At 43.8% G+C, this 23,046-nt stretch overlaps 1 protein-coding gene across 35 annotated transcripts in view; it reads left to right on the top strand.

The window, feature by feature from the left end:
• The window catches only part of RBFOX1 (RNA binding fox-1 homolog 1), a 1,569,090-nt gene that overhangs the window by 1,470,455 nt on the left and 75,589 nt on the right, over nucleotides 1-23,046 (top strand). For 25 of the 35 annotated variants that reach the window (XM_082713149.1, XM_082713127.1, XM_082713124.1 and 22 more), the window contains one exon: nucleotides 17,968-18,048. The exons of the other annotated variants lie outside the window; for them this stretch is intronic. In XM_082713149.1, coding sequence (XP_082569275.1) covers nucleotides 17,968-18,048 — 81 coding nt within the window. The remainder of the gene's footprint in view (nucleotides 1-17,967; nucleotides 18,049-23,046) is intronic. 35 annotated transcript variants of the gene reach the window in all.

The following is a 23,046-nucleotide window of genomic DNA, read 5'->3' as shown; positions in this document are numbered from 1 at the left end:
ATGTAGGGAAATGCTGCCAGTCCAACACTCCAGGACAATTTCTTTGAAAAACTTGAAGACCCACAGACGCTGAGAATCGAACTAGCTTAAATGGAAAGTTAAGGCCCCTGTATGGATGGAGCGCATGTATGCAAATGTAGATGGGGCACATTTTCATTTCGCTTTGGAGGTATAATTACTAATTCATCCATTTGAATGCCCATGACTGAGGTTGGGGGGATTCTTGGATTTCCCCAACTATAAGCACAGTCTGGATTTATCTTGCAATTTCGAATGTGCCTCAAAGCTAAAATGAAGACCTTGTCATTGATTTGCTGTGGACATTTAGCACGCCAGCCCTGTATCTGCCTGAGATAGAAAGCCAGGCTTATTAGGCACTCCTGCATGTAAGATTTTGTATTAATGACAAATATCATAATATTCCCATAGTATAATTATCGATTTTCTGAAGCTTATGCAGAATTAACAACCCAGCCTCCAATTGTCTCCCAGAACAGGGCATGAAAAGTTCACATATTTTGTAAATTAAAATCAATATTTTCAATCTCTCCTAAAGGTAATTTTCCTAATTTAGTGGACTTTTCCCTAACATTTATTTTCTCTTTAATTATAAAATGGCAGGTTATTGATTTTCGTATATAACCTCTTGACGCCCTGAGTGCATTTTTATTGCTAACGCGAGGTGGGGGTGGAGAGGGCAGGAGCACCTCTTAATGAGGATCTTTAATTACTAGCTGAACAGTATTAATTTGCTTTGATAAATTATGACGCACACTTTCCCTCGTGCACACATTCCAAGGGAAGCATTTAGAAAGCTGTTATGAAAGGCCTTTCATTTCGGGGGGTTTGTCTGAACTCTTCCCGAGTCCTACCCAGAAGGATGCCTACCCAACACCCGTCTCCAGAAGCAGATATGCATAAATCAACACATCCCATGAACCCCCGTAAATCTTCTCCAAAGACGAGTGGGTGTTTTCCTACAAAGCTACACAGCATTGATTATTTTGCCTACATCTAATCATCTTCAGGCAGGCTCCTTGGGGCTTCTTCTCAGAATAAATGATTGATAAGTCAATTAAAGAAATGTCCAGGTAGATCTCAAAGCCAGTGTCTTGGACCATTCCACGTCAGGTTTTTTCTTTTTTAAATTGAAGACAATAAATAAGAAGTTCAGTATCTGCAAATATCTATTCCCAGGAGCATGTTTCAAGTTACTTAGTATAATTAGAAATAGTGTCTCTAAGAATCTCAATGAGGAGGCCTCAAAGGGGGTTCTTACCGTTCCCCCGCCATGGGGAGACGTTCCATCGCCATCTCGTAAAAAGATTAAAAGAATCCGTGGTGTCTTTTAGGGAAAATCACGATAGCTAGCCCCTGAAACCATTGATGGAAAGCAAGCACCTTTAATCTTCATACATAAGTAAAACAAAATAAAAATAAATAACAGAAGGTGATACACAGTTGTCGCCATGGGACTGACAAACGGCGAATCCATCCGTTTCTCAATTGCCAGTAAGATGGCTGCAGAGCTCACCCACGCTGTATATCATATCTGCCAACTCATTTCTGTGATTAAATATTCCATCAGTAGGGCTATAAGGCGGCAAAGCTTAACAAGATTCATAAGATGCACCACTTGAACACACATAACTCACTTCCGCGGTTGGAGAGTGCCCCGCCTGCAAAGGAAAATTGGAATTGAGGTAAATTACTCCACGAGTCATGATCAATAGGGAAAAGAAAAGATCTACCAATGCAATGCAGATCTAAGAGATAGTGAGGTCCCGGCGATAACAACCACACGATTCAAGTCGAAAGTGGAGGGATGCAGGGAAACTCAACTTGAAAACCTTGGAGATGGTAATGAACAGTGTTCTGGAGACCCTCTTATGATTCGTGAGGATTTTTTCAGTGGGGGTAAGAGAAGATGGGGGTCCTTAATTAAGATTTTCCTCCTAAAAATAAACATTTCTGGTTTCAAAGGGTTGGGGGGGGAGTTCTAAGAGAAAGATACCCCTAGCTGCAAAGTCACATAGGAAAGGCGGTCGGGTCTTAAAACTAAGTTATCCTGGGGTTACAGGGAGGATCAGGTAAGGTAATGAGTGTAAAAGAACTTCATAGGCTGTAAAGTAAAATGAAACTATGAGATCAGTGTGATGACTAGAAGTCAGTTGGATTGATTATGTCCACCTCGGTAAAACCCTGGCCACGGACCACAGACCTTGATTCCAGGGCTGGGTGATGGGAGAGTGGATTGGGATCTCAATATAAAGTTTAAAAATGAAGAGGATGGATGTCGCACTCTGTGATTGCTCATCTCGAAAGGGCAGCTGGATCTGACCTTGGATTACCCGTTCAGAGGTATTGGTTTTCTATGGGCTTTTGGCCACTGTGAACCATGATTCGTCTAAGAATTGAGTCCAAGGGAGGTAGATGTCGGTCGCCCTCCCAGGCTCTCCCCCCATTTCATTTCATGGAGTCCATTACAGCTAAGAGAATGACCTTTAGCCCCACTTTTGGATGGACTTCTTTCCAATTCCCTTCCTGCAATTTGGATACAATAGCATCTGAGAAAGAGTAAGATTGTCAGAACATGGGGTAACGGGGGACCCTGACACAGGCTGCTTTCCTTTCACTGGCCACCCACCCAGACTTTGGGTTGGGCCTGAGATGATGTGCCCAAATGCATTTGGGGTGGCTGCCTTAGGACCTTGAAAGAATGTAAGGTGGGTTGCAAATACTTGCTACTACTCAGAGACCCTCAAAGCAGCAGTATCCAGGCGCCCCTTGTGGCTCAAACACAGCCCATATCCACCCGGAGGACCAGCTTCGACTAGACCCAGAGTAATGGCTCCTCATGAACAGTGACCTTTGGCTCTGCAGTGTTTTGTATAATTTACACATCTGCCAGATTCAAATGCAGTGCACATCAGTGAACTGGAACAGAAAAGTCCAGATTTAAGTCCCCAAGCAAAGGATTTTCAGCCCAGAAACGTTCCACTTCAAAGACTTTATCTCGTACATCTGTTTACCTTCGCCTCCCCTTTTGGTTGCAATTCACTTTCCTTCTCTCTTCTCCTTTTCCCCATCTGTCTTATCAGATTGCACTTCATCCCAACCCACATTTGGCCTTAATTTTTATCTGTGTCCTTCCCTGCCCCACAGAAGGAATGCAGCTCAGCTTTGATGGAAGCTGTGGGGGATTTTGATCTTCCGATAGGATCAGAACTTGATTATGTGCTAAAAACGGCACTGCCTCAATAAATTAGTTCCCATTCTATTGCATGGAACGCCTACCAAGGAGAGGTCCCTCAAGCAAGAAGTGGCAGGACAACCCTTGTAGGAGTAGCCCCACCTCTGCAGTGTGGGAGAAAGACAAGGTTTGAACATTTGGCTCTGGATCAATCTCATAGGGAAAGTTCTGGGCTGCCATCATTCATGCACGAGCAACTCAAAACATCAGCAACAATAAGGCACTCTAGGCGCTGACTCTCTGCCAGGCCCTGTGCAAAAACACTTTGCATCTCCTCGAATCCTCATAAAAATGTTACACCATTCTCTTCATTATAGAAATTATGAAACCAAGGTTTTCTGGAGAGTTTATCTCCTCCCTCATGTCACAGAACTAGAAGTGAAAAATTGGGTTTTTTTACATAAGCATCTTTTTTCTAACCTCAGAGCCTACGCTTTCCATCACCTTGCTGTGCAGCTCCCTCAATAGGACTAGACTGGGACATGCCCACCATGTCTCCTAGCCTTGAGGTTGTAGAGGATAAAGATAATTAATAAAAATATCTTTGCATGTGATATTATCTGCCACATGCCAGATTCCGTGTTGGGATCCTTGCATGGTTAGAGATTATAACTTTGGAGGATAAGTGTCATTTTCCTGATTTTACAGATAAATGAGGAATCTAGTGATATTATGTTAACCTAGGTTGCTGACTTCAAAAGCTGAAGAGCTATATCCAAATCCAAAGCCAAATTTCTGTGATTCCAAGGCCCATCCCATTTTATTACAAGTTACCTCCCACACACAGGCTTTAGTTAATCCAATCTTGGATTAATGGTTCTTAACTGGAAGTAAGTTTGCACCCCAGGGGAATTGGGCAACCTCTGGAGACATCTGTCATTGTCACATCTTGGGGGGCACGGGGATATTCACTAGTGGCATCTAAAGGGTGGGGGCCCGAGGAATCCCACAATGCACAGGACAGCTCCCACCACAAGAATAATCTGGCTTAAAATGTTGATAATGCTGACGTCAAGCCTTGAGCTCCTTCTCAAGATGGATAAGTGTCTGTAGTTGTTAAAGGCAATCGCCCAAATGCTTCCTCTTCCGGGCATTACTCTGTGATTTTTGACTCTAGAAGGGAAAAGTATAAAGCTTGATTTCATGCTGCGGAACTGCATCGGGGTCCCCAAGACCATCCTCAGTCTCTGTGTCTGGTTGGATGTGCTCCGGGGACTCAGAAAGGCCCTTAGAGTCACAGTTCCGATTTATTACAAAGTGATACAGGTTAAAAATCAGCAAAGGGGAAGAGCACAGGAGGTGGAATCCAGAAAAACCAGGCAGAAGCCTCTGAGTGTGGCCTCCACGATGTGCTTAACTTTACCGGCAATGGTGTCTGATGACACACACACCAGACAGGAGTCCGTCTGCTTCCTCGGAGGCAATCACAGGGACACGGAGCCCCCATGTGACTGAACTCAACTACTCAAACCTTAGGCCAAAAAGCAAAAGTAAGCCTTCCCCATAAATCACATTGCTGCCATAAACTGTCTTATCAGACTGGCAATGTATGGCCCAAGGCCTCAGACACCCAAAAACAGTTTATCAGGTAGAATATTCCAAAGGTTTAGAACGCCTCTGCCAGGAGCTGTCCAAGGGCCAGTCCTGAAGACAAACCTTCCAGAGGAATGTTCCCGAGTTTGAGCAGCCCAGACCTACTGAGTTAACCCTTCCCTGCGCAACAGAAGAAAAGGGAGGAAGAGGACAAGCAGCAGAAGGAAAAGGAGCTTGCAAGTTCAGAGTATATATATAATATGAGTTAATATTATATATATTCGCGGTCATGATGGTAGTGTTGAGGAGGAGAGGGAGTGTGGTATAAGGCAAGACATACCACTCTGTTGGTTGGTTGGTTTTAGGAGAAAAGATCAAGCTGGATTCAGTTATGAAAGAGAAAAAAAAAAAGTGTACATTTTTCGCTTCGAGCAGAGGTCTGTAAATTTCTGTAAAGGGTCAGTTTGTGAGTAGGTTCAGCTGTGCGGGCCTACAGTCTCCCCAACCTGCTCACTTCTGCCACTCTAATGCAGGAGTGAACAAATGAGTGCGCATGGCTGTGTCCCAGTAAAACTTTAGGGACAAAGCCATTTACATTTCTTATAATTTTCATGGGTCATGAAATAGTTGTCCTCGCCCCACCCCCAGCTGTGTAAAAATGTGAAATTCACACCAGGCTTGTCAAGGAAGGGCCAAGGAGAGGCTGTGTATAAAGTCGCACGTATCACTGGCTTCTGTTAATTCTGTTAATTCAGGTTTCAGCTCAGAGTTACAGTGCTGAAGGCCTGTAAAGTGCAAGGCATTGCACATGCGCTGGCAGGGAAGAACACCTCTTCCCTCAAGAATTCCTTAGAACATTGAAAAATACAGACAGACCAACTTAGTATATAATAAACGATGATACCTGCCTACCTGCCAGAACACTGAAAAACTAACAACCCTCTCTCTATTAAGAGGTGGGAGAGTGGGGTCTTAATTGGGTTTTGAGGGATGAGTAAGAGTTCTCCTGGTAAGAAACTAAAGAAAGATCTTTGTAGGAGTAAGTAAGAAGGAGTTTGGCAGAGTCCAAAGGAGTTTCTCAATCTTTATCTTCAAAATCCATTGAGAAGTACATATGTATATTTCTGCTTGATCTTCACTGCATATAGAAATTTCTGAGGCAAAATCAGGTTTCCCCCAAAAGCTGAGAAATACCAATCTGTTGAAATCAGAGAGTACCTTCTAGAGAAAAGTTGCAAAAGACCTGACAATGCTGTATAAAGGAATGTGGATTCTGGATTTCATCCTTTGAGTGACAGTCAACCAGTGAAATCTCTGATAGAAAATATACTTAAAAAATAAAAGAAAAGAAACAAGAGCCCCCAGTAATGAATTACCAGGTGTATCTGCACCTGAAATAAATAATAATCTTATCATGAAGACTCTTTCAAATATTTGAACCCACTTCTAAAAGACTGAAAGAGATTAAACTAAATCAGCAACTTCTCACCCAGAGATCAGGCTCCTGACAGATCCCAGGATTAGGAAACCGGTGCCTGACACCCAGTATCCAGCCCATTTCCTGTTGTGTCCCGATCTCTTCCTCGGAAAACAAATTACCAGAGACTTTAAAAATGACACAGTTTCATTTTTAAAAATATTTTAACTTGTGTTGCCACTCTTATTATAAACCATTTTGTTTGCAAGGTTGTGCTTCCCACTTTTTAGCTTTCTTTTGAAAATTTATAGTTCAGCGTTATTAGCCCAACCGATTAAGTTGTGTGTAAATAAAGACAAATTGGCCAAATATTGTTTAATCCCCTGTATGTTAATTATATGTAGATACTCCTTCTCTGAGTATCAAATGACACTGTCTTTTAAAAATGTAGTGTGGGAGCATCAACACACAAATGGCAAAATCCTACTTCAATTAACTACATTGGTGACAGTTAATGCATTTCTAGAACTTCTGCGGACCTGTTACAACCCATTACGGTCGAAATATTGGTTTATGAAAAATTAATAAAGCCAGAGGAAAATGGAACCCAGCATCTGCCTTAGCTGTTCACACCAAAACAATCAGCCAGAATTAATTATGCCGTATGCTACATTCTAATGAGTTTTTCATTAAACAGGATACCATTATGGAAACTAAACAAGGATTATTCAGAGAATAATGCCAAAGGCTGTTTTTTGTTGTTGTTGTTTTGTTTTGTTCTTTTGGAGGAGATTAAATTAGTGAAGGGGTTATACATTTAAACCCGACGCCGAGGTTAATCGATGCACACTTACCATTGTATTAAACCCAGTATCATTTTAAAAGCACGAACATCCCAATATCACTGATATTTCCTCTGGGGAAAAAAGAGGAGTCTATTTGTGCGTTTCTAGTGCTTGTTTGATATACAAAATACAATATCATTTGATATTGTAAAGTCTGAAACCTTCCGTATTAATTCCCTGTCATTTTTGAAAACCATTGTCGCCAGCTGAAATATTCTGTTTGCTTTCGGCCCATGAGAGTGTGTGTGTGTGTGTGTGTGTGTGTGTGTGTGTGTGTGTGTGAGTTTGTGGCGTGGGAAGCTTGTTTAAACAAATGTATCTGATTACTCTTTGGAAGATTCAAAGTCAAAGTATATTTTCTGCTCTTACCCAAAGAGCGGGGTCAGGAGTTTAAACCTAATCTGGGATATATGGAAAGGAACTGAAGATGAAACCCTACCCCCACACCTCAAATATTTCCAGCCCCTCCTAAAATATAGCTCTGTACTAGCAAGTGAAATAGAAAAGGGGGCCCACGGGAGGCCTGTCAGGAGGGATTTTTGGACTCCTGTTGTATCTCAGAGGTTCTCGTCCCCCCGAGGAAGGAGAGAGAAAGGCATGCTGGGTTCTTTGCAGAAACTTGTAAACTCCACAGATTTTAGCTAAACCACAATTTCTGATGTTTTTTTGTTTTGGTTTGGTTTTTTGTTTTTTTCATTCCTCATACTTTGCAAACTAAAAGACTTTGAGAGCTGGGAGCTGAATGTGCACTTGGAGAGGACACAGCTCAGTCCTAGAGAGGAGCGCCCTCTCCCTGCCACCCTGCATGGCCCTGCCCCGTGGGCATGCGGGCCCAGATCCGTGTGGCTCCATCCCGATTCCTCAAGAGAAGCGACATCTGTCTTGTGACATTAAACCTCCCCAGTTTAAATGTTGGCAATTAATTCCCAATCTTAAAATGTTCTCCATTAAATCTGTTCATTCTGTCCAGGACATGGCCAAACCCAACAGCTCAGGAGCTGTTGCTCTCCCATTCCTCAAGGAGCAATGGAACAAAATAAATCTGTAAAGTACTGTATTTTCAGTTTAAAAAAATAATCATAGTTAATAGCCCATTATTATTAGCAGTAGTAGTATTGTTGAGATCACTTATTACCTACAAATTGCCTACCCCTTCCATGGAACAGATCTGATCCCTACAACAATTCTCAATGAAGTAGATTTTTTTGGTTCCCATCTTAGAGATGGGAAAGCCAAGTCTAGGACTTTAACTGACTTGCTCAAGGTCTAAGAAACTTGCAGTCACTGAGGCCAGAACATAAAACTAAGGGTTAACGTTCCCCAAACCCATACTTTTTCAGCAGCACTGTCAGACCTTGAAAGTTCCCTATTTTTTCCTCTCTCAGTGTTTCCTACCTGCCTGTAGAACTGTGATCTTGCAATTGATATTTTCTTATCTCTAGAAGATACATCCTGCCCGGAGGCTTCCCTGGTGGGATTTAAAACCCTATCACAGATTCTTAAACGTGATCATGAGGTTCTAGCCAACATCCCTCAGCCTGGAAGAGTCAGGTGTTTCCAGCTAGCAGGCAACAGAGGAACGGTTCGAAATGGCTCTAGTGCAAATGGGGTCAGTCGGTGGGTATTTATCACTCCATGGCTAGAGAGGATGTTGTCCAAACACCTCAAGACCAAGCATCACCGTAAATGAGCTGATGTAGCTCCGTGAGTGAGTCTGAGTTTTGGAGTCACACTAGGCTGGCTTGGATTTCGGTTTTGTCTCATCTTTTTCTCTCTCTGGGCCTTACTTTCCTTGTCAGTTTGATAAGATTAAAAAAAAAAAAATCACAACGTGTGCACAGTGTACCTGGTTCAGGACCTGAAACTCCATTGCATCTTAATGGCCACTCGCATTCATATTAGCTGTAACTTGACGATCTTTATGTGTAGTCCCTAGCACTTTCCTGTCACTAGTTAGCAGCGTGGGCATCCCCTGGGAGCTGATTGGAAATGCAGATTCTCATGCCCCAGCCCAGGCCTACTAGATGAGAATATCCATTTTAGAAGGGCCCCGGAGTAATTCAATGCCTATTAGAATTTTAGAAACAAGGGCTTTAAGATAACCCTTACCTAAATTCTAACAGCTGCAAACCTGAAAGAGATAAAATGTATTTGCATTGTTTTTGTTGTACATTGTTTGCTTTCCGCAAATACCTTATGGGGCCATTTTTTCTAGTTGCTTTATTATCTTGAACAACAATGAATTAGAAAGAGATTTTTGGCAAGCATTCAAAGAACTTGTCTTTAAATATTTTTTTGGTTGTTTTTAACAAAAACAATAAATAAATTTTTGCAAGTATTTAATAAAATGATACCCTCTGAAATAATTTGTGACAGCTTCCCAGGGAGGGGCTAATACTGTCCTGACAATCACTGCTTATATCTTCCAAACAGAAAGAGGACATTAGAACAGAGGTCAGCAGACCTTCTCTGTAAAGGTCGAGATAGTGAATATTTTAGCCTTTATGGGCAATAAGGTCTCTGTTGTAACTCCTCAGCTCCGTCTTGCAGCATAGAAACAGTCATAAATAATATGTAAATGAACAAGTGTGCCTGTGTTCCAGTAACTCCTTAGAGATACTGAAATTTGAATTTTATGTGATTTTTCACTTTGTCACCCAATATTGGTCTTTTATGGATTGCTCTTTGACCAGATAAAAATGTAAAAAAACGTTCTTAGATCACAGGCCATACAAAAAAAAAAAAAAAGTGGTAGGCTGTATTTGGCCAAATGACTGTAGTTTGCCTACACTGGATGTGGAAGATTAACCTTCAGAAAATGGGTCCCAAGGATCTGTTTGGTTTGATCTGAATTCAGCACTGTAAGATTTCTATCTGTGTGACCTGTGTGGCCTTGGTCAAGATTCTTAAACTCTGTCTCTGGATCCTCGTCTATTACAATAGCTGTGACGATAGTATCTGTCTTACAGGGTAAGATTAGTAAGCAATGTTTGGAATTGCTACGGTTGATGTGTTTAGCATCAAATTGAGTCAACTGAATATTTTCTCTAAAAATCACTATTACGTGAAGTTTGGAAGGCAGGTGAATAAGAGTAGTTCAAGTAAGTCAGGACATTTTTTTAAAACAACAAATAATCAGGGAGAATGTTGTCGAGAGATTCTTTAGTATTCCCGCAACTTTGGGGGGATAGTCTGAAATTACGTCAAAAAGAAAAGTGAAAAGGAAAAAAAAACCCACACAATCATGTATTTCTCTCTAACTGTTATGAAAATCAAAACTTGCTTTATAAATTGGAATAAGAGATTATTTACACTCGATACAGATTTACTTCAGGGCTCCTTTAAATATGGGAATCCTCTGGCACAATTAAAACATGATTCACTTTATAAGAATTAAATACATATCCAACATTTTTCTGCAACATCTGTGCCTCAGTGGAAATACCTCTGTATTGAAAGCTCGACCATAACCCTTCAGAGAGGCTCATCTTTCAGGCATGTATAAAAGCATTAAGTATTCGCTGTGAAAATATTCTTACATGGATTAGCTCAACGCCAGTCCGTGTTCAAAAATGCGTAACCGCAAAAAGCATCCACAACCCATGAGGGCTTTGGATAAATGTGTCCATCGGAAGCAGTAACCTTCATGGGCAGGGAGTAGCACACAGCAACTTCCCAGACCCCTGTCTCATGCCTGTGCTGTCTGGTCCTCACGTAGTACAGTGCCTCCCTGAGCCTCAGGGCAGAACTCATTAGGAGGGAAGCAGGATAGGAAGTCTGCTAGGGCCACCATGGCTGGGGCAGCTTATGCAACAGAAATGAATTTTCTTACAGATCTGTAGGCCAGAAGTCCAAGATCAAGGGGTCAGCAGGGTTGGTTCCTTTGGAGGCCTCTCTCCTTGACTTGTAGACGGCTGTCTTCTCCCTGAGTCCTCACTCGGTCATTCCTCTGTGTCTCTGTTGTAATTTACTCTTCTTAGAAGAATATCAGCCACATGGAATCAGGGTCTATCCCCATGGCCTAACTTTAACCTCACTACCTCTCTAAAGATCCTATCTCCAGATACAGACACATCCTGTACGGAGTGGGGGGGGCGTGGTTAGGACATTAGTGTATGCATGAATGTGGACCCTATCCACTTCAGCCCGTAGCAGTGGAGCAGGAATGGATAGATAGGCTCTCTTTTGGGTGGGGAACCAAGAGTGGCTTTGCTAGGATTACGCTGCTGGAGATCTTCTGAACCTTCTTTACCAGCCCACCTCCAGAGACTTTGACGGAACAGTTAAGACTGGTAGTTATTCTTCGTGTTTGAAATGCTACAAACGAAGGCAAAACTTGTTGATGCACCGAACAGCAACCATAAAAGGTCAGTAAGCTCTGCCTTTACATCAGAAATGCAGATTTCTGACCAGCTGAGTCACGCTCTTTAGGGGGTGGAGCCTTTGAAAGCACTGAACTCATTTCAGTGCTTCCCAGTGGATTCCTGAAGTCTCACAGGCCTTGAAAACCTCCAGTGCTAGGAATGCAAGAACCCCACAGCATTGTGGTTAGGGGGACCAGCTCTCCTCTGGTGTTTCTCAAAGTGTGGTCCCCGACAACATGAAAGCTTGTTGAAAATGCAAATCCTCAGTTCCATGCCATACCTCTGGAGTCAGTCCAAAACTCTGGGAGTGGGACCTAGCGTTCTGTGTTGAACAGATATGCTAGGTGACACAGGTGGTTATAAGAACCCCCATGGCGCTGAGGGCACCCCTTTCTGGAAGTACCATTCCTATGAAGAAGGCTTCTGTAACCCAGCTTGTTCTTTCAATGGTGGCCAAAGTTTTCCTCATTTTATTCCAATTTAAAAATATATTTTAAAAATCATCCAACATTGGAAGCAGGAAAGAGTCATTGATAAAATGAGTCCTGTTCTAGGAGCCTACATAACTTTGTTTCTCACCCAAAATTCGCCTCTGACTGGTGATAGAGCTTTTCGTAAACCACATCTTTGTTCTGTGCCATTTTTTTCCCCCATCTCTAAAGAGAGACTAATACTGTCTGACCCTTCTAGTTAGGGAGGAACAAATGCATTGTAAAAATGTGCAGATTGAATGAATTTTTTTTTTTAATAAAATGAAAGTACTCTTTTTCCTAGTGATTACTATTACTATGAAACCTTTTTTTGTTGTTATGACTGCAATGTGTAACAGAATTATGGAATAGAGTATTTTGCCAGTCATAATAGTCATGTTTCATAAATACTGTGCCAAAATTACTTGTAAGTTTTATGGATCTCAGCAAGCAAAGTAAATAACCATAGGGTGTCAGATTTGGGGGTCGTTGTGGACTCATTCCTTTGTTCCCTTTCTTGTGTATGTATTTGTTCCTGAACATTCGGGCACTAAAAAAGACAGCGTTTCATTCTTTTCAAGGGCACAGGGGGCTCAGCGGGCGTACCCCAGAACCCACACAGTGCCCGGCACATGATAGAGGCCAATACTGTTTTGCCAAATGAACAGCAGCCCTCGCAGGTCACCTCTTCTTAGCTGAGCGCTCATGACAGAGTAACTCTGAGATGGCCTCCTGCATTCATTCACCATCTGCCTGTGGGGTGTCTCCCCGCAGCCCTCTTTGCAGAGTCACCAGGCCTAGTGACACTGGGAAAGCTGGACCCCAGCAACGGGCTCTGCTTGCGAGGGACTCAGGATCAGCACACAGATGCTTGAAGAGGCTCAGATAACACCTGACACTCCAGAACCTTCTACAGCAAGGGTTCCCGAATCCCTGTTGGCTCTCAGAAAATTCATGAAGTGTGGTGGTTTTTCTTCACGCCTTTAATTTTTTTTTTTCCATTTAGTAGCGATAAGAGCATTCTTCTCCTGGTGTTCTAACTCATCTTCCTCTTGGAGCTAACGAAGTGAGTCAGCCACTCCCAGTTGCTAGGCGGTTGGGGTGTTTCTTTGACATGTTTTGTTCCTTTTTTTTTTTTTTTTTTTTTACTTTCCTTTGATGTGTGTGTGTGTGTGTGTGTGTGTGTGTGTGTATAATTCAGAAAATACAGGATGGGCCAAGTCATTCACCCTGGGCTGGCTTGGAGATCTGCCTCATCGGTACTAAATGGAAGGGCGGACATTCAAAAGAGCCTCTCTCTTCTTCCTTTCCCTCTTGCATTCTAGTTTTATTTCCTGCAAGTGCTTCATGGCTGCTCGTCCAAAACCCTCTGGTTCCTCTTGTCAGGCTCCCCTGCCTCCCCACTGAGGTCCCTGAACCCATGGGGTTGAACTCCTCTTGGATGAACCCCCCTTGGAGTTCACCTCATCCATGGGAAGACACTCACTCGACAGATTATCACACAACACAATTTAGAAAAGCAGAGGAAAGAAGCTGAATTTGGCAGATAAAGGCAAAGAGATCTGGTTTCTAAGAGAAGAAGCTATAGCCGAGTCCAGAAGGGAATTATCTGGGTTGGCCGGGGGGGGGGGGTTCTGGGGAGAAGCATTACCCTTCATCAAGGCACAGGTGTGCAAATGCACGGTTGTTCCAGTTGGTTTGAGTCTGATTTCCTCACCTAAGAGTTGGCAGCAGAGTACAAAGTTTGGATGCTTCCTCTCCCCTGTCTGTGATAGGAATCACCCCTTTGAGGCTTCTCCCTGCCCCTCAAGGGGCCAGAAATTATCCCCAAAACTGTGGGGAGTCTCCAGTCAAGAAGAAAGTGTTGGGTTGCCCCATCTTCACATGAACCTGGGCTCACCCTCTCACAGCTGGAAGATTCCCGATCCTGCCTGGGAATGGCCCCATGGATATCTTGCCAGAATTTGGAATTTGGGATGCTGATGAGGGCGTGACAGACTTTGCAAAGGCTCTGATTATTCCGAAATGCAGTGAGCCACAGGGAGGCAGCTCCTACCAGGCACAGATACGAGATACTCAGATTCCATGTGGAGCTGCTTGAGTCAACCTTAAAAGCACCAGAGAGGAGGAGGAGGAGGAAGCAAGTGAATCCCATAGAAAGGGCTCGTAACCAGACTTTAGGCATGCACACCCCCAGCAATCAACAAGGGGCAGAAGAAGGTACCCTCGAGTACAATTGGCTAGGCAAAGCACTATTTTTAGCCAAGAAAACAGAAAAGAAGAGATATTTAAAAACATAATTACTCAATTGTATTTGTAAAACCTTCCGAGAGGTATTTTGTTAGGGGCTGGGAATAGAGGAGTCTGGTTTGGCTCTGACTCAAGAGGGGCTCTTGTGGCTAAGACCGAAATGTAAATGAAAAGTTGCAGTAGAGTGTGGCAAAGGATCTGCTAGGGAGATTTTTATTTGTTTTATTTTTTATTTTGTTAAGTAGGCTCCGTGCCCAGAGTAGCACTCAGCGCTGGGCTTGAACTCATGACTCTGAGATCAACCTGAGCCAGGATTGAGAGTTAGGGGCTTAACTGACTGAACCACCCGGGTGAGCCTAGGGAATTTTTTTTTTTTTTAAATGGATGGACACATAGGAGGTGGGGGGGTGATCCATTAGCTCCTAGGGACTGGGAAAAGAGGCAACTTCTAAAAGACACAGTAGACATTGCAGCGGGGCCTTTCTTTAAAATTAAATCCCTTGAAATCTCCAATATTCGATCCTATTTGACGTAAAAAAGTCAATTTTATGGTTTAACCAAACAGTAGGAGCAGGAATGGGGTGGAGGTTTCATCCTGTCCACCAACTGTAATCAAACAGTAGCAACTGCCTAGAAGCTGGGTTAAGAATGCTTCTGAGGATTCCAGGATAAAAAGGAAAGGACACTTGGAAATTGATGAATGACCGGTCTGTCCTGGCTAGCGAATGGTGGCTAGTGGTATAAATTGAACACAGTTGCCATCTTTAAAATATAAAGAGGAAAGACCCCCTTCCCCCCTCCTCCCTCAAAATCCTGGGTATTAGAATAAAATTGCTTTATTAGTAAAGGCACAGAAGTCTGAGAAGTATAGAATGCCACCATAGTGGCGGACAGTTCATGCTAGCTGGAGGCAAATGAGACCATTTGGGGGGATGGGTGTGGATAGAAAACACAATGCAAGGGACTCATTAGAAAGCTGCATCACAAGGTGCCTTGAATGACCTTCTAAATGCTCCTTATGCTGCTATTCCTACCCTATTATCTATTTGACTGACTTCTTTAAACAAACACACATGACTCCTCCCGGCCCAAAAAATGCTTGGAGGTTACAGTTTCTCCTCTGCCTCTTTGTTTCTGTTTAATTCAAAGCTTTCTCTTAAGGAAAGGTCACAAAGTACTAAGAGAACATACAATAAGTACTTTGCAAATTAAATTAGAGAATGTTTTTTAGGTAAAATAAAAAGCAAGTCCTGTGACAGTATAGATTTTGTTTTACAAAGGTCAGAATTATTGCATAAAGAATTTTTTTTCCCCACTACCAAGAGGGCTTCCAAAGAAGTTATTTCAATGCAGTTTCTCAGGATCTACAGTGTAAGAGCATTAGGAAAGCTTCATTATGCCCTGCCAGGATTTAGCTTCCTAGAGGGAATCTGTGTTGTGTCCCAATGGGATTCTCTAAATTGCACTGAGAGTGTTGAAAATTGACCCTAAGGTTTTAACTGCACAATACCAAAATGTCTTTCTGGATATATTTTTGCTACAACTATGCCATTTTTCTTTTGAAACCAAGGTACCCCCCCCCCAAGAAACTTTAGATTTCATTTTAAAAGTGGTTTCGATCCAGGGGTGGACATGAGAGACCCACTGAGTTTTTTCACGGGTCCCACCCTAGAAGATGCTGATTTGACAGCTCTCTGTGTATCCTATAGAAACGTTCATTTTTCTGTCTAAGGTTGTGGCAGTGAGCGAGAACCTGGGGATGAATGGCCTTTGCAAAGTCAGGGGAAGTACTTGTTGATAAGCAGGGTGGGTGTCGGGGCGTGTCTGTGGGGTGGGTGTGCCACTCCTGTTGGTTGATTTCAGACCCCACACCCCGCTGGGCTGGTGTTCCATTTGTTTGCTATTAATTACCAAGCTATGCCAGTTTCTTGCCAAAACAGGAAATACTTACCAAGAAGAAATAAGACCATGTAAAGTCCCATCTTATATGTTGGGATAAACTTTTTAAATAAAATAGAAGAAAGAAACATCCATGTAGCAAAGGCTGATCGTGACTCAGACCCAACCAGACTCTGAATACATTTACCACCAAGGGAAGGTCAGTCAGTTTTACTCTTATATCCACGCTTTTGTGGGGGCTCTTCTCCAGCTAGAAACACGGGATACCAGGGTAAATGTCAGAAGGACCAGGGGACATTCCTTCAGATAGAACTTCTGTCCGTGGGCTGCTTCTCTGTGTCAAAGAATGGATGGGGGTGGCTGAGTTGGTGATGGAGGGACCACTTAGGGATTTTCATGCATCTTTGCTTTATCTGGAAATAATGTACAAAATCCAGGGAAACACAGGGAGCAAAGGGTAGAAAAGGAATCTGCAGAAACCTTCTCAGCCCACCTCATAGGGGCCATCTATTCTGGCTTTGTCCTGAAGGAGGGGGGGCGGCTGTCATGGAGACCACCTCTGGAACTGTGTTTGGTTTTTTAGTTCAGGAAAGATGGCTATCTTTTCATGGTTCAGGTGGCAATCCCTCTCTGTGTGGTAGAACTCCCACTCACTTTGCAAGTTCCTACTAAGCTTCTGTCAACCTTGGGAAAGCTCCTACAGGGCTGTAGAACCCCTTAGCAAGCCCTAGAGCAGGTCTCCAGAGGTGTGTGTGAGCTCCAAAGATGTGGGTGAGGTCTCCAATGATGTGGGCAGGCTTCTTCTCACGGGGGGAGCTTTCCAGTTTTGGTGACGGCCAGAGACTCCAAAACCCAAAACAAAATGGAAACAAGTGAACGGAAGCCACAGGGAACACAGTTCCATCATCAGTAATGGGCTGACAGCTCCTCAGAAGTCTCTCACAGTCTTTTCAAAGTCTGAGTGTGAGCTTTGTGGGAGAGAGAATTGATACCCTGCGGATTCCTGACCCTGCTCACCCTTGGAGTGGGTGGTGGTTCAAAACACATCACAGACTGAGGGCATATCTCAGGATTCCACCACTCCTCTCTGCTGTAAAATTCCATTGTGCTAGGATAAGCCCGGTGCCCTTTGCTTTAAATCAGGCAGAGGACAGTCAGATCTGCAGTGCAGGCTTGCTTGGTGAGGCAGCCTCTCCAGCTGGAAAGCTGAGAGCTTTCGGGAAGAAACGAGATACGCAGAAGCCAATGATGGTCTCACCCTAAGCCCAGTGTGGGTCCGGGGTGGGTCACATGGAGGGTGAAAGTTCTTCCCCGCCGCACTTTCTGCCCTTCCCCTGAAGAACTGATTGAGACAGTCTAAAGTGGGGGGAGGGCGTGGCAGCAGGGGAGGAAAAGTTTTCTCCAAACAGAGCAGTTCACATGCTTCCCCTTTACTGAGTGATGATTATGTGCCAGCCTCTGCTCCAGGCACATCTCTAGCCGTACGATCCCCAACCCTCCCTGGAGGTAGGTATATCCGCCCCATTTTCCAGATGGGACTCCTGAGGCACAGAGAGGTACAGTGACTTACCAAGATCACACAGCTAAGGGGCTTCAAGCCAGGCTTGTCATCTAGTTCTCGCCGGTATTTTTCAAGCCCCCTTTGGCGTATGCCGTGCTGCCACCACCACTGTTCTGAAACTGGGTCCTGGGGTGGCCAGGTTCCTACTACGGGAACCCCAGGTGACAAGGTGTCACCCGTGCTTGAAGGGCTGGAGGGCGGGCTCCCGACTCCCTTCGGCTAAGCCAGGGGGTTGCCCCGGGTGTCCCCGCCACATGCACGGGGGTGTGGCTGTGTTTTCATTTCTCTGCCGTTCTTGTGTGCGTTGCCGCGATCTCTCAGGTGTAGCGTGCCTGTTCCCAAACCAGATACCAGCTATCTCTCTCTCTTTCGTAGGCACGGTGCTGCTGTGCCAGGCAAACCAGGAGGGATCTTCCATGTACAGTGCCCCCAGTTCACTTGTATATACTTCCGCAAGTAAGCCCGCTGTCGTGGCTCTCTCTTTGTTTTGTGACATAAATCTGAGTCCAATCACCTTCCCTGCCATGTAAGTTCTCCTCCTCCCCTCCCTCTCTGCTGTACCCTCCCTGTGGCTCCCCGCAAGATGAGGTTGGTTCTCATAAGCATGTCTCTGTGTTTCCCTGTCACCTCAGCATCGAACCCCTTTGCTCATTACGTCTGAACGCTCACTTCCCAGATGTCCCTGTCATCCTTTGTTAAGACCCAGCAGGATCGGGTCCAATGGATGGGACCCGGGGCGTTGGTCTGGGGGTTGGCGCATGGCGGGGAGGGGTGTGGAGCTAAAGCTCACTGCCTGCCTTCTATCACAGCCTTGCAAATTCACATGAAAATAATTGATGGAACACACACAGGCCATCCAAGTGGCCCCCTCACGTGACAAAAGGTGCTTGGGCACCCTTTTCTCACGGTGGAAAATAATGACTTGTTTGCAAGCCTGTTCTGCCCTTTGCTATGTGATTTCAGGGAGCAGGAGGAGGCAAGAGAAGAATGTGGTTCTCCCCCATTTAACTGGGTAGAGGAACAACGGGAAAAGGCACTTTGGTAGATGTGAACATAGTCATCAAGTGCAAGGGGGAGAAAACCAAAAATAAATGCAGAAGATAGATCACAGTGTTGACATGGAAAAACCAAGGATTTCTCTGCCTGGGATGGATGCTCTGGGGTGGAGAATGCCCCACCCTGACCCCAGTTCCCAGAACAGGTCGAACAGTTACAGTTCTCCTGAATTCCATCCTGGTCCCCCTAGCTGGGTTGCCCCTCCTCAGAAAGACCCCCAGCCACTGCTGAGAACTTCTTATCTGTTTCTTAGGCTGTAAAACACGACCCTATGAAATCCCCCATAACTATGAAGCTGGTCTTCAGTGGGGTCAGTGCTCAGCAGTGAGTGTGGGGATGAGAGAAAGAAGGCTGCTGGAGAGCTTAGAGAAGGGGTGGGGGCGGTGATGAAAAGCAGCAGTGATGGGGATGTGATGAGGCGGAGGACGAGAGACAGAGGCGAATCCTCCCTGAGGGCCAAGATCAAGCGTCTCAATTCCCAAAAGCTCAGAAAAACCAAACTCTTTGCTGGGGGGCACAGGTTAGAAGCAGCCGCCGGAAACCAAAAACAAGACTCTGAGAGTCCTGCGGGTTTCTGAAGGTGCCAGGTTATGGGGGTACCCGGGTATTCCTCCCAACCAGCATAGCATCTTCAGGAGCAGGTTGGGCATACATTCAGTACAGCGTATCTTCCTGTGCCCCGAGAAGCCAGCATCCCAGCCATACTGGCAAGAAGTTGTTCTTTCTAAATGTTTGGCCATGGCCTCCTTCGGGCGGTGTAAATGTGGGTGCACGTAGCTCGTAGAATTAGGAGGCTAGTACGCATTTCCACACGCTCAACCTTGTTTCATCCTCAAAATCTGCACCAGGTAGGTATTATAATGTTTGCTTTACAGCAGAGGAATGGAGGGGGTACTGAGGAGGCGTGATAACCCAGGATCCCACAGCCACAATATGGTAGATTTGGTTTTTGAACCTGGGAAGTTATTCAGAGATGGACTGCCTTTCTGGCTTCGTTTGACCCTACATATCCTTGTCATTCCCTTGTCTCTCTCCCCTACCTTCTCTATCAATGGTATTTTCTGGAGGAACATTGGCAATCCAAAACTTGACCACAGTTGTGTTCCAGAGGGTTATTTTGTTTTATTCTGTGACATCGTTGTCCTAGAGAACTGTCTAAGATAAAATGTTCCATATCTGTGCTGTCCAATATGTGGGCTCCTGGGACAGAAGCACTGCCTTTTTTATTTAATTTAATGTTAACTAATGTTACTCTAATTAGCCACGCATGGCTAGTGTCTACCATATTGGAAAGCACAGCTCTCAAGGATCATATGAAATATACATTTCTATTTCAGTTCTCTGTTCAAATTAATTCCAAATAAGGGTGGGTTTGAATCAGTATAACCATTCTAAGGCAGCTTTGGGGGAAGTGTGTTATCAATATGAAATGTGGGACTCTATCACAAATTCTTCATATTAAAATAGGGGAAGCACCCAGAGGCGAAAGCAAAAGTATAGCAGCGGCCACAAAGTATAGCCCAGGGGCCAAATCCAGCCCACAGCCTGTTTTTGTAAAGCTTGTGAGCTAAGAATGGGTCTTAGATTCTTTGAAGGGCTGTAGAAATAAACAAGAACTAAAGACAACATGTGATGGCGACAGAGGTGGCCTGCAAAGCCTAAAATATTGTCATTCCAGCACTTTACAGAAAAAGCGTGTTGATCGCAGATATAAAGGGTCTGTTTTTTTATTGAAAATCCAAAATGATAATATCTCTTCACTGTTTATAATTTTTTTCCCTGAGCTTAAAAGTGAAAATTTATAATAATTATAGAAACAGTATAATGTGTGTCCAACACCCTTCATTTTTAAATTGCACAATCAATCATAGTACCTACACATTTTTCATTCCATTATTTCCACTGATTATCGTGTCATGGGTACTTTATGAAAATATGTTGAGGGCCTCATAATATTCTATCGTTTCACAATATTACATTTTAATCACCCCCACCACCACTGTTGGTGGGAATTTTTCAGAAATATTATAGAACTGTCCTTCTGTAGAGTAGTGTTAAAGGAAACAACAATGATTAGTTCATTTTCCTACCCCATCACAAAACAAAACAGAAACCTAGATTCTTTCAATAGGAACCTTCATGTGTTGATCCTGTAAGCAACGGCGTCCGGACAAGCTCAGTGAGTGTTTTGTAAAAACAGCCAATGCTGAGGCTTCTCCTTCCTCACCTGGGTGGCCAAAGGAGCTCTCGATCACTTCCATCTTGAGGCGACAATGCCAGGTGTAAAGATGATCTATTTCTCCCTGAGACACACTGCTGAGGTTTTTTGCTTTAGTTCTCCAAGTGAGCAATACCTTTGAGTCTGGGCTGTTTGCCATTAACTGGCTTCTTGGTTTTTTGTTTTTTGTTTTTAATTATGTTATAAGTTAGCTAACACACAGTACATCATTAGTTTTTGATGTAATGTTCAGTGATTCATTAGTTGCTTATAAGACCCAGTGCCCGTCACCATATGTGTCCTCCTTCAAACCCATCCCCTGCTTACCCCTTCCCTTGACCACACACTCTTCTGGAACCCTTAGGTTGTTTCCCAGGGTCTGGAGTCTCTCACAGTTTGTCTCCCTCTCTGATTTCTTCCCACTCAGTTGTCCCTCCCTTCTCCTGTGGTCTTCCTCCCTTGGGTCCCACATGAGTGAAACCATATAATAATTGTCTTTGCTTGACTTATTTCACTCAGCATAATCCCCTCCAGTTCCATCCATGTTGATGCAAAAGTTGGGTAATCATCCTTTCTGATAGCTGAGTAACATTCCATTGTATATCCGGATCACATCTTTATCCATTCATCTGTTGAAGGGCATCTCGGCTCTTTCCACAGTTTGGCTATTGTGGCCATGGCTGCTATGAACATTAGGGTGCATGTGCCCCTTCTTTTCACTACATCTGTACCTTTGGGATTAACATCTAGTAATGCAATCATTGGGTCGTAGGGTTAGCTGGCTTCTTTGTAGGTTTTCTCTTCCAGATTAAGGTACATGTTCCAGTACAAAGTCATATGTTCTAGAAACAATCCTACCTTCACCTGGAGGGTCATTTTTGCTTAGTCTCTGTTTCTATTTTCTCTCTGTCATACACATGCACACACACACACACACACACACTGGGGCACACACATGACCACCGAGGTTCATCTCCTCTCTGAGTGTTTCATACACATGGCTGAAAGCCACCTCTCTTGTCTCTAAGGCCTAAATGGTTTGTCCTCTTTGGCTAGGAATCTAGCTTTCTACCCAAAAGCTGAGGATCCCTTACTTCTCAGCAACCTTGCAGGATGCGCCTGCTTTTTAGCTTGAAAATATATGTGTTCCTCATGATTTTCTAATAGTTGTACTCCTGAAGAAGGCTGTGTATAAATTATACTTTTGTAAATCAGATCCTATGTGTTTACTGACTTCCATGATTATTCCTGGGTTTGTGTTGTTTTTTTTTTCTCCCCCCATGGATCTTTAACTGGCCTTAGGTGTTTTAAACTTAAATTGCCCTTCTGCCTAGCCAAATAGCTAATCATCTGTAAATAATACCCTTACATGCAGTAGGGGAGATGGGTTTTAAAGGAACCCTGCTGAATTCCTCTGTAATGAAAATAATTCCTACTTGAGGTTATCTATTTTTTAAGATGCACTTTTACATAATGGGTTTCCCCCCACTTAAGTGAATCATCCTAATAATATGACCGAGGACACAAAAGCATTAAGAGAAAGATTTCCATTCACAGCTCCATGTCAGTACAGTGTAATCCTACAGATTCCCCCATGCCTCTGCAATTGGTCTGTTTTTCTCCGCCATCCAGACCTTGATCCCAGTGTGAAACCCCAATTCAACTTGTGTCACAAGACATCACACATCCTCTCACATGTCCCGATGAACAACACTAGCATCCAGAGTGTGAAGTGGACCTGCCTGCTTTTCAGTACTCAAATGGAGTCCAAGCAAAACTCCAGAAAATTAGGCAAGAATCACCTTATGCCAGAATGGAAAACATGTACTATTCATAATTTTGTCTTAGGAACGTTAACTTTTCATCAACGAAATGAATTAGAGTAATTACATGAACTACTTTGTTAGTTTTGAAATAATTTTAATTAATTTAAGAGCATCCTGTTTGCTTTGAAGAGCCCACATCTAACCACCTAATGGAGGGATTTGGTAAATGCTGGGGCAGAGCTGGTGGGCTCGCTCACCACCTTCTCCCTCCCGGGGCCAGCGATGGAGGCTCCTCCTGTCTGGCGGAAAGGCACCTGCTTTAGTGTGAGTGCTATCTGCCTACACTGCGTGCTCACCATCTAAAAACTCCAGCTAGAACTAGAAATGGAAAGAACATGTCAACTTTCTTCCAAA

The sequence above is a fragment of the Mustela nivalis genome, assembly GCF_964662115.1.
Source record: "Mustela nivalis genome assembly, chromosome: 19".
Lineage (NCBI taxonomy): Eukaryota > Metazoa > Chordata > Mammalia > Carnivora > Mustelidae > Mustela > Mustela nivalis.
Note: the sequence above shows the minus strand (reverse complement) of the source record. Positions and strands in the feature narration are given on the sequence as shown.